This window comes from Branchiostoma belcheri, unplaced genomic scaffold, assembly GCF_001625305.1.
Source record: "Branchiostoma belcheri isolate BF01 breed outbred unplaced genomic scaffold, Haploidv18h27 scaffold67, whole genome shotgun sequence".
NCBI lineage: Eukaryota > Metazoa > Chordata > Leptocardii > Amphioxiformes > Branchiostomatidae > Branchiostoma > Branchiostoma belcheri.
The window spans coordinates 459,898-476,346 of record NW_017804320.1 but is presented as its reverse complement, the minus strand read 5'-3'; the positions used below and the strand labels follow the sequence as shown (position 1 = coordinate 476,346).

General features: G+C 41.6%; 2 protein-coding genes across 2 annotated transcripts in view; both read left to right on the top strand.

Annotated features, from left to right (window-relative positions):
• LOC109483877 (glutamate-gated chloride channel alpha-like) overlaps positions 1-8,977 on the top strand; it is a 10,637-nt gene extending 1,660 nt beyond the window's left edge. Inside the window, exons 3-8 of the mRNA XM_019787020.1 lie at positions 166-248; positions 990-1,139; positions 1,448-1,600; positions 1,970-2,184; positions 2,865-2,972; positions 8,966-8,977. Of these exons, the coding sequence (XP_019642579.1) occupies positions 166-248; positions 990-1,139; positions 1,448-1,600; positions 1,970-2,184; positions 2,865-2,972; positions 8,966-8,977 (721 nt within the window). The remainder of the gene's footprint in view (positions 1-165; positions 249-989; positions 1,140-1,447; positions 1,601-1,969; positions 2,185-2,864; positions 2,973-8,965) is intronic.
• A 1,189-nt stretch (positions 8,978-10,166) lies between these two features.
• Positions 10,167-11,318, top strand: LOC109483876 (craniofacial development protein 2-like). Its single transcript, XM_019787018.1, has 2 exons — positions 10,167-11,262; positions 11,309-11,318. Exons 1-2 carry the CDS (start codon positions 10,211-10,213, stop codon positions 11,316-11,318), a joined length of 1,062 nt encoding a protein of 353 aa, XP_019642577.1. The 5' UTR covers positions 10,167-10,210.
• Positions 11,319-16,449: the final 5,131 nt, after the last annotated feature.

Sequence of the window (16,449 nt, the reverse complement as noted above, 5' to 3'; positions counted from 1 at the left end):
TCTGACGTAGATAGTTTTTACTTCTTGACTTTTTTGAAAATATATATTTATACGAATATGTTTTATTGTTTTCATACATTTATTTTATGGTACTAGTGCCATACTGTAGTTCTAGATGTGTTAATACTTGGCACGATACTGACATTGTATTTTCCTATTCCACAGGAGAACTCTGTACCTGTCCTGTGTGCCCAGTATGGCGAGGTACCCGTTGGATCAACAAGAATGCAACTTCAAACTACATGGATGTAAGAAATCCCTTTTTACCTCCATGAAAAATGGAGGTATTGTTTTTGGCATGTCTGTGTGTGTGTGTGTGTGTGTGTGTGTGTGTGTGTGTGTGTGTGTGTGTGTGTGTGTGTGTGTGTGTGTGTGTGTGTGTGTAATAATGCGGGTTTCATTTGAAACACTTCACAGCCCGAAGGCTGAATTACATGTCCCGTACATTGTATAAGAAACATATTGTTACAATATAATCATTACATTTTTACAATACAACACTGAACGTTAAAATCAGCCTCTACCAGGCTTGGGGAGGCGGCTATAAAGAGTAGAAATCGGCCAAATAGAGAGATAAGCATGCCAAGGGAGTTTGTCCGTTTAGAGAACAGTTCGCCGCACTCCAAAATATTGCCATTTGAATTTAGAAAACCATAACTTAAACTAGATTATGCTAATTACGACCTTATTTCCATAGTCAAAGAGACAAATAATAAAACATTTACGAAAATCCATATATTTCCTGGAGGTATGAAATCTCCGAATTCCTTTTTTTGAAACTATTGTTTTGAGTGGTTGGGCTTGTTTGTATCGAAACGGAATGCTGCAAGAATTAAAGATTTAAGTGGATTTCAATGTTTATTAGTACTTTTGCAACCATTACATTTAGCACATACATTATGTATGTTTCAACATCTGTTGTCTACAACATGTGTCATATGCATTTCTAACATGTGGTTTTAATATTTATCTATTGGTGTCTTCTGCAGATAGTGGGTTGTATTTCCCTCTTCACCGTCCAAAGAACGCCAGATCTCCCGGACCTGTGACAACAGACATGACGGCCGTTGTGTCCCAGTTCGAACTAACAGGGCTGAGCGTCTATTCTTCAGTACAGCAAATAGACAACACTGAGGCTGGTAAAGGTTTAATAATTGCCAACATTCTGTTCTTTTCTGGTAGGCCACGCAGACTTTATTTTAGAACCAGTTATGGTCTGGTTTCTGATGGGAAAATGATGCCTCTCTGACATTAAAGCACGCGCGTGTGTGTGTGTTTATGTATGTATGTATGTATGTGTGTGTGTGTGTGTGTTTGTGTGTGTGTGTGTTTGTTTGTGTGTTTGTGTGTGTGAAGAGAGAGAAAGAGAGGGAGAGGGAAAGGGAGGTAGGAGATGCAGAGAGGGGAGGGAGAGAGACACGTGCATTGATTGATTTTTTTCTTGCAGCATGTCATCTGCTCACAGGCAAGTGCGCATACAACGCCGAATACTGTACCGACATGCGCGGGTGTAGCCATGGCAACGAGTGTGCCGTGTGCAAAACCTACTTTGGCAGCTGCCAGTACGAATCCAACGACTGCAGAAAGTCCAACACATCAGGTCAACTACTACTATTTTATCAAACAATTATTGAAAAAAAACCAGGAACATACAATGTCAACCAAACCTTATACTTGTTTTCATTATCATTTCATAGGAGCATGTACTAAACATTTCGTCTTGGTGCCGGTGACATCTTTTGCATGAATTATGACTTAGAAACAAAAAAAAACGTTCAATTGCAGAAACAAATTTAGCCAAACACTAAAAACAAAATACATTTGTATATCTGGTATAACACACCCAACCTTTGAATAATATGTAACTGTAGGAGTTTTTAACGCTATCAAGCAAATTAACTAAATATGTTAAATTGGTTCTTAAAAAATTCAATGGAAAGTAGTAACGAATGGCGTTCTCATACCTCAGGCCTGACTCAGGTCTCTACCCTGGAGGTCCGTCTGCAGTTTTCCCGCCGTTTGCAGAGTCACGTGCTCGTGACGTTCCTTCCCACTACGTCAGTGGTGATGACGTCATGGCTCGGCTTCTGGCTGCACCCGCAGGAGGTCAACGGGAGGGTCTCGCTGGGGATCAGCACGCTCCTGTCTCTGATCATCAAGAGCAGCTATGGTGCAAACCCCCAGGTGAGCCTCATTAAGACTACTTCCAAGGGTGAACATAGAAATGGTGTATGAGTGTTTGACCAATTGCTGACTTCGGTTACTGGCCACCAGAAGTTTTGTCTCTGTCCTAGGAGGTTAAACCTCCTTGCTGTGTCCTATAATTGTAATCTTGATAAAACAGTGAAAATGAATAGTAAAAAGATTGGCCAAATTGCAAATGTGTTACGAATGCATAACTCTATGGCTCTGTCCTATAATTATAGTCTTTATGTACTAAACATTTTGGTTTGCCGCAGTAAAAATATAGTAAAGGTTTGCCAATGGGCTGCGAATGCATGCTGGTTAACTCCCTAGACAAAGTCGTTCGGTGTAACATTTCATTTTCATGTGTCTGTAGGGGAGTCGGTCTCGTAGAGGAACATACTTTTCCTGTTGCCGTGTCCCCTCAGAATTTTAACTTTGTAAAATTCTGTGAAGTGGAATAAATAAAAGTAACATAGCCAGCTGCCACCGCGCCGCGTGACTGCGAAGCTGGTGTGTTACGCATACCCAGAAGGGCGTTTATACCGGCTATAATGATAAAGATACAGAAATCATTTAGCCTGTTTGGCTTATTTTTCCTAGTGTTACAGCAATTTTACAGTAGCCGCAAGAGTCTGCCATAGAGACTACTAAATGATATGCCTATTGTTTGGTTCCAGACGCACCTGGTGCGAGCCTATGACGTGTGGATGAGCGGGTGTCTGGCCATGGTGATGCTCGCCCTGCTGGAGACTGTCCTGGCTAACTTCATCCTCTCAGAAGGAAAGGTTATTATTATAGAACTTGTAAATATTGCTCCTCAAATGCAGTGGGAGACGAAATTCATTTCATCTAACTGTCCATTTTATGACGACATCAGAAAACCGTGTCCAAAATGCTCCCTTACTTCCCGACCATTCCCTACCACAAAAAAAAAGAAAATTTACTACTAAAAGCAAAGAACCCACATATTATAGAAGAAGTGGGTAGATTCGTCTTCCATTGCCTAAAAAGAAGAAGTCAAACGTAGATATAGTCTCACATACCACTGTTTTTAATGCTAAACGTATATATAGTCTCACATACCACTGTATTTTCTTTTTTATGTTGTTTGTAACTGCAATTAGCCCTCGGGCAAGCATTTGCAATAAACTTTCAATTATTTTCTAATACATAGTTTGAAATAGTTAGGTTTTGGCATATCATATTTAGTATCTTTTTCCTATACCATAGGGCATACATTTGCCCATTTGCACCTGTTTTGTATGATTCACAGTATGGTTGAAAGCTTTTTTTGGAAACGGACGAAAATTCATGCGCGCGCGGATGTCATCCATATAATCAAACTAAGGCCATGTTGATTTGATTATATGGATGACATCCACGCACGCATGAATTTTCGGCCGTTTTAAAAAAAAAAGTTTTCAACCACACTGTAAATCGTACAGAACAGTTGCAAAATGAGTAAAAATATACCATAAGTTACAAAAAAAATTAATAAAAATTATACCAATGTCGTAGAATGCCAAAATCAAACGAAAAAAGACGAAATTGTAAAGAAATGAACTTGAAGACTAGAAAGGCCGACATTTGCTTGGGAGCCAATACAGCATATTTCAGTCCATGTCCCTCCCACGCAAAGTGGACTATTCCAAACTTACCCCAGTGCAAAACTGGCAAAGGTTCTCAAATAGTAGCTATATGAGAACAAAGATGCAACAACAAGTACTTTGGATCTCGAAAGCTTTACTAATCTTATTGCAGGTATGCAAAAACTAACAATGATGAGATTTGATACATTTTGAAGGTCTTAGGCACATAAAATTGAATGTGTGGGTTATTACGCACCACTTAGGTGCAATGTGACCTCAGGTAACCCGCAATGGAACACGTGTTCCATGGATGGAACCGGCCATCCTTTAGATAGAACATGGAACGGGTACAGCACTTTTGGCCCTTTTTTGTAGAAAATAGCCATTAAAGTCCCCCAAATGAGTCATTTGGAAGTGGTGTATGCCAAATATGTAACTGCTATTCTGTGGACACATGTTCAAGGTACTCTTATACCGAATTTCAGATCATCTGGTTGTAAAACCAGGGCTCAGGATCCAAAAATCCATTTTTTGGCGAAAAATGCCCCCAAAAACCTCCATAAAATTTTTCAAAGGCATGTATCAAAAAAATGAAAAAAACGCCTGGGGGTATTGGCTCACTCTACCTCCATGCCAAATTTCAAGTCATTTGGCTGAATGATGGCGGAGTTGATCGATGAATCCCTTTGACTGTTTGGCAGGAGAAGAAGGAGGAGGAGGAGAAGAAACATCAGAGAACACAATATATTTCATCCATACCATGGTATGGACTGAAATATAACTAGAAAGGCCGACATTTGTTTGAGAGCAAATGCAGCAGATGGCTTCACCCTATCCCCCATACCGAAAATGGATCTATCCTACGATGGCTGCCAATAGTCTACACCCCCATGCAGAAATGGAACCTTCCAACGCCGGAAATAGCCAAAAAGCCTTATTTTACATAACTTTAAAGTGGTGTATGTCAAAAGCGTGAATGACATTCTTTGGACATGTGTCCAAGGTATTCCCATACCAAAGTTCAGGTCATTCGGATTTAATATTAGGGCACAGGAGCCAAAAATGTACATTTTTGGTCCGAAAATAGCAAAAAAGCCCTATTTTACAAAATTTTAAAGTGGTATATGTCGAAAGCGTGAACGACATTCTTTGGACATGTGTCCAAGGTATCCCCATACCGAATTTCAGGTCATTCAGATTTAATATTAGGGCACAGGAGCCAAAAATGTACATTTTGGGTCCGAAAATAGCCAAAAAGCCTTATTTTTCCCAATTTTAAAGTGGTGTATGTCAAAAGCTTGAATGAATTTTTGTAGACATATGTCCAAGGTATCCCCATACCAAATTTCAGGTCATTTGGTTTTAGTACCTGGGAACCAGATCTCAAAATGTATATTTTTTGCCTGAAAATGGCCAAAAAACCCAAATAAAACAATTTTTCAAAAAAATGAAAAAAAACGCGTCGGGGTATTTGCCCACTCTACCGTCATGCCAAATTTCGTGTTATTTGGCCGGAAAATGGCAGAGATGAATCCATTTAAAGAAATGGCAGGAGAAGGAGGAGAAGAAACATGAGAGAACACAATATATTTCATCCATACCATGGTATGGACTGAAATATAACTAGATTATTCACCAAACCATATCCTGTGCCATTTGCTCATCATCCCTCATGACCACGTAGATTTTTCATAATGAAAAGAACTTTTTTTTTTGCAAAACTTTTTTTTATTCGCACACACGCATCAGTTTTGGGGCTCCCGGAGTATGTCATCCATATAATCAAATCAACATGGCCTTACAGCAGGAAAATGTAGTGGAAACCTATGTCAAAAGCTGTTGTTAAAAGCTAGGTTGTTCACAGTTATGTAAAATGGTAGGTTGACCCAATTCAAGACTATATTTGTTGTACAGCATTGGAAGGTACTAGTATGTGATGGTGAACAGCTAAAAAAATTGGAACAAGCCATCCTTTTGTATCCCCATGCAAAACTTGTTTATTCACACGTTTTATGATTCTATCTATACAAAAAAGACTTCCCAAAAATTATTGTAGGCCTTCCTGTGACTCTAGAATGCCTGAAAAATCTCCGACAACAGAGTTTTTGTCCTAATTATTTCTTTCTCTGTTTTTTTTTCTCGCCACACACATGTAGCTGCCAGAATGCCTGGGTCTGAGGCAGACTTCGGTAGAACCGTTGTCGAAACCGTCCACAGCTTGGGTTGGTGATGAAGAGAACAGAGTGCACTCGGCTGAGAAAAGAGCAGTGAAGCTCGACTTCTGCGCTAAGATTGTTTTTCCTGTGGCTTTTGTGGCCTTTTTGATTGGCTTCTTCACATATTATGCCTAAAGTTCAGTTTCACATGTCACATGTTACAACTACTAACTGTCAGTCAGTCTCAAAACACTAGGACTAAATGTTACTACTGCATGATTTATTATAAGATAATTTGATATATGTCACCAATACAATATTATACAAGAGTTCCAAGATCTCATACCTTCGCCAAATGATGTTAACCCTTGCGGTTGACTATTATACAATTTTAATCATTGATTTTGCAAAATAAGAGCCTCATTTGCATCGATTATATCAGTTAATTATATTCTTCACCCAATGACAGCCTTATCTTAACAAAAGTCTGCTGCAGTACCAACAAAAGCCACCAGGGGGGCCAGAATCTGATCATTTCTAGGTCTTATCAAGACCTACCCACTTACCAAGTTTCATGACAATGCATAATAAGCTTCTTGAGTTATGCTGTTCACAAACAAACAAACGGACGGATGGACAAATGCTACTGAAAACATATTAACCTTCTTGGCGAAGGTTACAAGCAATATCGCTTGTATAATATTGTATGCGCTGTCGGCGTGCAAAAACTTAGTACATGTATATGAACCTCATGAGCGAAAATCTCTCAATATATTTCGATGATACACATGAATGATTTTATGTAAACACTTTCACAAATACTATATATCTGTATCAAAGAAACTGGAAAACAGTTCAAGATATTTAAGATATCACAGAAAAGCAAATCAGAAATTGCACGGTTTATTCGCTAAAAGACAGATAGGACTAAGCTGTGATCAAAGTTTTGCCTCAGTAGAACTGTGAATTATTGTTGCAAAAACTTGATTGAGTAAAATCTATTTTGTCTATTTTCACATTTCATCATAACAAATCTGTCAAACATAAGACTAAAACTTTTACTCCATAAAATGAAGACAAAACCACATTCACCGACATACCTTTTATATCTAATCACCAATCTAATAACAAAGATGAACACATATTTTGTGTATGATAAGTGTTCATTATTATTAGACCCCCTTTGTATTCATAGTTCCGGGCAAAGTTTGCGAACGAACAAAACAGTATGTTCACTGTAAAGGTAATAAATCAACAAAACAAACAGCACCATAGCCTGTTATCATAAACGTTTTTGTTTCACTCTGCATCTAATTGTGACAAAAAAGTTTAATCCTTTTCATAGTATTGCCTTAATATTTAACATAGAAAACTGATTTTAACATATAGACAACATTTTCCACAAGCAAATAAAGTCCAATAATTGTATATCTATGAGGAATACATATATCTCTGGACTTGTACTGTGCTGATCTACATTCAATGTACACGCATGTTACTTTTACAATTGACAAAAAATAATAATTTTGCTGGTCTTTATAAGAAAAAACGTAAACGTGAACATGTAACGTTAGTTATTCTTGCACCAATAGATAATGTATATGAAATATGTATAAGGTTTAAACAGTGATAACATAGTATCAAAAGAAATAAGCGATATCATACACAGTATTACGTGAATTGTATACATAGTGTTAGATGTGTATAGGAGGTCCAAGTTTCATATTTAAATGGGGATGTGTATATAGTAACTCTATCTTCATTGTGGGTCAGTAAATCATAACATCAACTATTGTGAGACGTATGCGTTACATGTGACGAATCTTGAAAGAATACCTCCCAATTTTAAAACACTTTACATTATAGTAAGCTCTTTGTGTGAGCGTCGGTACTGTACAAAACATACATATCAATTAATGTTACATTTTACAACATTCCAGTTAGTAATATATTGTCGTCTTTGCTATATTCCTGCAAATCTGTATGTCAATTTATTCTGTACTGTTCACTGCCCAACATTATATTTCTGAATTTGTTCGCGCGCCTCTACAAAACAAAATATAACAAGAGTTCCGAGATCTCATACCTCCATGAAATATGGGCTTGCATTGTCATAGTTCATTTCAACATGTCCTCATTAATTATGCAAATAACCTCAACATTAACATAATATATGCATAGTGGTGCTAACCTTTAAGTAACTTATACATGAGGTATAAAATTCCCATCATTCACCAATAAGAAGTCACAAAATGTTCACATTAATTATGCAAATTAGGTCACCATTTGCATAATTGGTATCTGTTGATGTTCCGCCTGCCACAGATTAAATAGATTACATGTATAGCAGTACCATTATATGAAACACTGTAATTATAGAATTTCCTCCTTAATTATGCAAATTAAGTCCTCATTTGCATAATTTGCATTGAATCATGTACAACTCAGGTACCTACACACCAAAAATGATGAAAATACGTTATTCCAATCTGGACTTATTGGCTTTAAAGTTTTTTACCAGAAACTAACCTGCAGTTCCAGAACAAGCTGCTAGGGGGACCAAACTTACGCCACTCATTCCTGACAGGATAAGCTATCTGTCACCAAAAAGTCAAGACCATAGCTCGTTCAGGACAAAAGATACAAAAACCGGAAGTTCGGCTGCAGTACCAAGGTCATCCACCAGGAGGCCCGTACTTCACCTTGACCTTTGTCTTTCCAAGACTTTGACCTTGACCTTTGTCTTTCCAAGACTTACCATCATGACAAATATCATAACAATCCATAAAGGCGTTCTGAAGTTATGCTGACTACAAAGTTGCGGAAACACACACACACACACACAGAGACAGACATACACACATACACACAGACACGCCAAAAACAATACCTCCATTTTTCATGGAGGTAACAATAATATCACAAGTTACTGTCATTGCAGTTTTTAAAGTAATCGACGGGTGACGTTGTAGCTTAGTTTAAAATATTTAGCATTCAAATGGGTAACCTTGACCACAACTGTATCCCTTACAGATGCTTTGCTAGTGCTTTAATTGTGCGTGTGTCTATGTCTGGAATTAAACACGTATATCTAGCTGTTGTTATGGGCTCACCACACCACGAAGTGGTGGTGAACCCATATTGCTTTTTCTGATGTTTCTTCTCCTTCTTCTTCTCCTGCCATTTTTTAAATGGATTCAGCTTCTTCATTTTAGGGCCCAAGGTCCTGAAATTTGGTATGGAGGTACAGTGGGCAAATACCCCTAGGCGTTTTTTAAATTATTGTGATACAGGCTTTTAGAATGGTTTTATTTGAGTTTTTTGGCTGTGTTATAGCAAATGTATTACTGTGTTAGTGTGCCTTGTTTACCACGTTTGGGCATGAGTCATCACAATGGAATGCAGGGCATCAACCAATAGGCATGCAGCTTTCCTCTATTCTTCTTGCTGATTGGCTGTTGGGATTTAACTTGATCAACACCTGCACAGAGCATTTCCACCTGCACAGAGCATTTCTTGCTGATTGGCTGTTGGGATTTAACTTGATTAACACCTGCACAGAGCATTTCCATACTGACAGTATGTCTGTATTCAAGTGTTTGGTAGGTATTTCAAGCTTTCCTGCTCCAGCATTGGAATGCGGGGCATGGACATTTTTTTTTATTTTGAAAATCAACAGTTTGCATTATGCAATTATGCAATTAAAAATGGTGACGGTGGTGTGACGCCCACCGGGCCATCCGGCTAATCTCTGTCTTTAGTGAGTCCTTTGGGTCTCTGCTACGCCCTAATCCACTCTTTCCAAGCTCCGAATCGTCACTTAGACGTCAGAGGGCCGCACCAGACCAAGAGGCAAGAGCTGAAAGAGTTACAGGCAAAGAAAAGCGGGGAAGTTTGCTGTCTGCAAGAGACGAAGGCTGTGACGGAGGAATTAATGGTATTCATTGTGAATCATCGACACTTTAGGCGCTTTTTCTCAGACAGTCGATCCTCCTTAAGCTTGTTGAACGTGAACAATCATAGACGATTCTTACCTACCTTGTCGTGTTCCTACATTGAACACTGTACTGTATATACTGATTTAACCGCCTCTAGATGCCGTTTTTTGGGGCAAAATATCTACGACAGGAAGGCCAAGATGGCGGCTCAGCAGTGATTGATTGAATCAGACACATATTTCCCGCCTTTCAGAGAGCGGTTTACTAGTGCCGTAAATGATCAAATTAGCCTCCAGTCACCGCCTAGCCTAAAGACTCGGTACGAAAACACTACCTCAATATGTCTGCTCTTCCGTCGCTATCGATCGGTTCCAAGTTCCGTATCGCTACGCTAAACGTTAGAGGGCTTTCACAGATTACAAAGCGACAGGAGTTAGATGAACTGCTATCAAAGAAAAGTATAGATGTGTGCTGTCTTCAGGAAACCAAGGTCGCAACGGAGGACTCCATTGCACTGCGGCACGGCCACCTACAGTTGCTGGGCCAGGAGCAAGGCCACCACCGTGGAGTTGGGATTTGGGTGAGCCGTCGGCTGATGAAGGGGATCCAGGGATACAAACAGTTTGGCGACCGTATCTTTGGTGTAAAAATCCTTTTCAAGCAGGAGAAATCCCAACCCCTGGTTGTAGTCGGTGCATATGGGCCAACCAGTCAGACGTGTGCGAAAAACCCCACGGTGAGAGACAGGTTCTACTCTCAACTGTCGGCCGCAGTCGACTACTACCCCTCACGATCCCTGTTCTACATGGCGGGGGATTTCAATTCCAAGTTGGGAGCAGGTAAAGTTGGCCACGAAGTTGGGCGATGGGGAAAGGGACGACAAAACGAAAACGGCAAAAGCCTACTAAACTTCTGTCAGCAGCATGGACTAGTGGCGCTTAATACGCTATTCCAACATCACCCCAAACACATAACCACATGGGAGTCTAGCTTCAAGACGGACAAGAACAGAACTGTACGAAACCAGATTGATTTTGTACTAGGACGAATCAAGCAGAGACGTACAGTCACACAGGCACGAGCATATCACGTTCCGGAGATCAGCACTGATCACCGTATGGTAGTCGCCACCATCTGCTCGCCTCAAAAGGTGTGGTTCTGCAACAGATCCACACGGACGAAGGTGATCAGGTTAGGAGAAATCCGAAACGACAAGGACAAGCAGGAGCAGTGGAGATCAGTAGTATCGGCAACAGTAGCGGCACAAGAACCCACCACGTGGGATGAAGCGGCATCCATGCTTGTTGAACAGGGAAGGAAGATACTAGGCACGGAACAGCGTAGTAAGCGCACACAGACCTACTTCACGGACGACCCACTAGTCGCACAGATGTCAAAGCAGCAAAAAGATCTACGACATCATATACAACAACTTAAGAGGGGAATAGTGACCCGTGCCACACAGGACAGAGTTAAAAACCTCACTGTGCAGAGAAGGAAAGTGCAACACGAGCAGCGTAAGAGAGTACGTGAACTGGTCACTGCCAAGCTACACGCTCAAGCAGCAAAAATAGAGGTCATCAAGGACGACAATGCAAAGATGTTCGCCGCTATGAAGGACCTAAGGTTTAGTGGCGGAGCTCCTCTCGCAGTTCGCTCCTCCAGCGGCGAGATGCTCATTAAACCGCTAGACCAGGCCAACACCATCTCGAAACACTTCGAAAGTCTCTTTAACATCGACGCAGCGCCTCTCCCTGAGTTTCAGGCTGCGCCCCTGCGCAACCCAGTAACAGCCACAGAAGTTGCCCGGGCAGCTTCACGGCTGAAGAACGGACGCAGCTACGGGGCAGATGGCGTCGCAAATGAACTTTTGAAGTACTGCTCCTCCAAGCCGGACGACCCAATGGCTATCACGATAGCAAAGATAATAAATGCTATGTTCAGCAAAGGAGAGGTCATAAAAGCCATGGGTCAAGGCGTTCTTATCCCTCTACAAAAACCAGGCAAACCGCGAGGTCCATGTAACAGCCTCCGGCCGATAGTTCTGCTGAACGGCGTTAGGAAACTCTTTTCGCTCATCGTGCTGGAACGCTGTAAACCTCAGGTAGATCTATATCTGCCACGCTCACAGTCCGCTTACCGCCGGGGCCATAGCACAACCGACATCGTTTTCACCAAGAGAATCCTGGCCGACTTGGTCATGACGAAGGTGTGTGACTTTCACATCCTAGGTATAGATCTCAGCCGTGCCTTCGACACCGTGGACAGAGCTCAGCTCATATCGGTGCTGAAGGACGTGGTAGACGACGATGACATTGTGCGAATGGTGCATGCTCTCTTGACAGACACCACCCTCGCGGTACGCGTCCGAGGAGAAGCAGCCCCTCCGTTTGAAGCAGCTGTCGGCTCACCCCAGGGTGACAGCTTAAGTCCACAGCTCTTCAACATCTACTATGAGGCAGCCCTCCGTGATCTGCGTGAGACCTACCCACCAACCCCTGCCGAAGACAAGCGGCTCAAGCTACCACCAGAGACCCAATATGCTGATGATCTTGATTTCATCAGTACATCCCACCAACATCTAGAAAACATACATGAGCAGGCGATAAAGGTTCTGCCAGAATGGAAGTTACAGGCCAATGCCACCAAGACTGAACGAATACATATCTGCTGGAAAAGGGAGAGGGAGGAGGAGACATGGAGAAAAACAAAGTCACTGGGCTCCCGGCTAGGCATCGCTGATGACATCGACGGGAGAATGCAGTTGGCCAATGCAGCAGTTAGGAAGATGTGGTATATGTGGGGAGCACAACCTGTCTCCCTGGAGCTAAAGCTTAAACTCTTTAACGTTTACGTCTTACCTGTAATGCTATACAACTGTGGTACATGGGGGCTAACGGAACAGTTAGCCAGCAAGATCGACACCTGGCACAGGAAGCAGTTAAGACGCTTAGCTGGGTATGTCCACCCACACCACATCAGTAACACCAACCTGTACAAGATCTGTAACTCCTCTCCCCTTCAAAATGAAGTCCACCGGCGCAGATGGACTTTCTTCGGACACATTCTCCGCATGTCACCTGACTCACCTGCACAAAAGGCCCTCAACATCGCCTTTAGCAGAAAACTCGCGCCAAGGAAAGGCAGGCCCCGAGGAGGTCTTCTGGACTGTCTACTAGACGACGTCAAGTTGTACTTGCAGCAGAACATTAAAGCCGAGGCCTACGTTCTTAAGTGGCTACGAGACCAGGCAAGGCAGAAGGAAAAGTGGAAGTAGATAGGGTAGTCTCCTATTAGAGCTGCAATTGTTTCCTTTTTGTGTCTCCGGTTGCCTTCTAATTAGTCTAAAGATGGGCCTGACAAATAAGGAAAAGGAAGAGATCATTCCGAGCATCATTGACACGCGAATCAAGGCCACCATTGAGTCTGCGATCGTGAGTGTGTTTCAGCAAGGCGATGTGCTCGCCGCCATCATCCCCTCTATTGTCACTGCGGTTCGCGATGCAGTAAGCTCCTCTGTCAAAGAAGAGCTTGCTGAGTGTCATAAAGAGCTTGGGCGTCAGGGTGAGGAACTAAGCAACCTCACCGAGAAGTTTACTTCTCTTCAAAGGGCTCACGACGCTCTGCAGGCCAAGGTCAATGATTTGGAGCAATATTCACGCCGTAATTGTGTCACCATAACCGGCATTCCTGAGCCACCTGGTGAAAAATCAACGGATGACGCTGTCCTGACTGTGGTAAACAACACGCTGGACTGTGATCCACCCATCTCTCTCCAGGACATCGACAGATGTCATCGTCTTGGTAAACCACGATCCGATGGAAAACCTCGACCAGTCATCGTGAAACTCTGCTCCTATCGATGTAAGGCAAGTCTGATGCGTGCAAAATCCAAGCCCACCAGTAAAGCCAACTTGAGAAAGGACAACATATACATCAATGACAACTTGACAACCGGCAACCTGCAACTATTCAAAGAGGCTCGGCTACTCGTGAAGGACAAACGTCTATCCCAAGCCTGGACCTACGATGGCAAGATCTTTGTTAGGTCTCTCAATGGTGAGAGGAAAATGTTGTGCGTCTTCTCTGATCTTGATCCATTTAAAAGTTCTGAGTAACTTATTCTATACTTATTTGTACATGTAGCACCGACCACTACTCTTATGAGCATATGTGGATGATACCTACCTTATTTTTGCTACATCCGAATTTTTATTTATTGATGTCTTCTGTTGTTTTTCTGCTCTAGTTATTGCGAGAATTCTTTTCATATGTTTGCTCCAGGTGCGAGAGCATTACTTAGTCATTACTGAATCTCCCCTTATGTGATGTGGAATGTCTCTCCACCAGTCTAGCAAACGTAAAGTATTCATCTGTATGTAATCTCGTTAATTCCCATGACAGACAGATGTTATACGTGGGACTGGCTGAAATCACTCCACTAGTCTTGGAATCCTTATTTAAATAATATGTAAGAGCGATGAATCCATTTGTCCCGTGCCTCGGCGTTATCTTATTATGCAGCACTGGAACTACCTTATTTCTTGGCATTCACCATCTGCAATGTCGTACTCATTTTATATGTATCCTTATTGTTGTTATGTGTTTATATGTCAATTTATGTACACAGCAATGGGTATGGCTACCACAATTATTTATGGATATGGGTCAACGGTTATATGTAAATTGCTGAGCAGGTGCGTTAAATTATGCCAATAGACACTGACCAATATAGGGCAGTCATTGGCATGTTTTCTGTCGGCGTATACACTACTTGCAAGTTTAGCGTTAAGATTGCTCTCAACCTAAGTATGAGTTTGTCATATGTCTTAGTTTGTATCTCTTTCATTGTATTATTACTAGCGGGAGACATCCATCCCAATCCGGGGCCTTCGTTCCGCAAAGATGTTAATTTTATGCATATTAATGTCAACAGCCTGGTAGCTGGTACGAAATTGGATGAATTGTCCGATCTTGTAGTTAGATTTAAACTTGATGTTGTGGCTATCTCCGAAACGTGGTTGGGGGACTCTGTTGACTCAGCGGCCCTTGCCCTTGAGGGTTTTCAGGCTCCGATTAGAAGAGACAGAAACCGACACGGTGGAGGCGTCCTGATTTATGTATCTGACCAAATTGCATACCGGAGACGACTAGATCTGGAGCCAAAATCTGCTGAGTGTATCTGGCTCGAACTCTTTGCGGGATGTTCCCGTATTATATTTTCTGTTTATTATCGTCCACCCGGCCAAGACTCGAGTACTGCCACTGAATTTATTGACTCATTTACCGACTCGGTCTTTGCAGTTGGGTCATCCAACCATGACGCTCTTATAATTACAGGTGATTTCAATGCCAAGCATAATGCTTGGTGGGCCCTCGATCCTATTACCCCAGTCGGCTTAAAACTTTACCAGGCTTCAACTATGTTAAACCTTACGCAGGTGATTAGCGAGCCGACATGCGATTTGTCACGCTCCCCCTCTCTAATTGATTTACTTTTTACTGGTAGGAAATCCCTTGTTAAATGCACCTCTGTTTTGTCTCCTCTTTCAGGATGCCACCATTGTCCCATTATTACTAGATTTAACTTGTCACTAAAGTACCCACGTCCGTATGTTCGAACTATCTGGGACTACCCCAAAGTTGATCATGAATTATTAGCTACTTTTTCGTCCAACACTGAGTGGAATGACATTTACTATTGTTCTAGCGTTGATGATGCATGTTACAAGCTGGTTGATCTTATCCTCCTAGCTAAAAGTAAGTGTGTTCCCCATAAGAACATTACTGTAAGACCGAGAGACAAACCTTGGATGTCTTCCAGGATTAGACTGTTAATGCGTCGGCGAGACAAGATTCACAGGAGAGCTAAGATGTTGAACAATGCTTCACTATGGTCATTATATCGTAATGTCAGAATAAAGTAGTACGTGAAATTTCTCTTGCTAAGTCGTCCTATAACAACCGTCTCGTCGACTTCACTGACAACTTCTCCTTGTTCCAGTAAGAAATGGTGGCACATTGTTAAATCCTTTTACTGTAGTAAAGTGTGTTCTACTATTCCACCCTTAAAGTCTGGTCATACCTATGTTAACCGACTCTAGGGAAAAGGCAATTATGTTTAACAAATATTTCTCTGACCAGTCCACTATAGATGACTCCAAGTCTAGCCTCCCTCGACTAGATTTTCTTACTGATGTCCGCTTCTCAGAATGTTTTACTACACCTGAGGAGACTGAACTTTATGTCTCTTCCTTAGATGTATCAAAGGCATGTGGCTATGACAATATTGATAACCGTTTCCTAAAATTAATATGTCCTTACATATCTGATAAAATCGCATATGTTTTTAATTTATCACTTTGCCATGGTGTCTTTCCCGAAGCCTGGAAACGGGCAAATGTGGTTCCGATTTATAAAAAAGGAGATCATGATGATGTGTCAAACTATCGCCCCCGTTTCCTTGCTACCTTGTTTGTCAAAAATCTTAGAGAAAATTGTTTATAAACATTTGTATAATCATCTGATGTCTCAAAACCTTTTGTATACTCTTCAGTCGGGCTTTATCAGAGGAGATTC

Excerpts from the sequence above, each read along its gene's own strand:
- LOC109483876 (XM_019787018.1), top strand. The coding sequence starts at position 10,211 with ATGTCTGCTCTTCCGTCGCTATCGATCGGTTCCAAGTTCCGTATCGCT.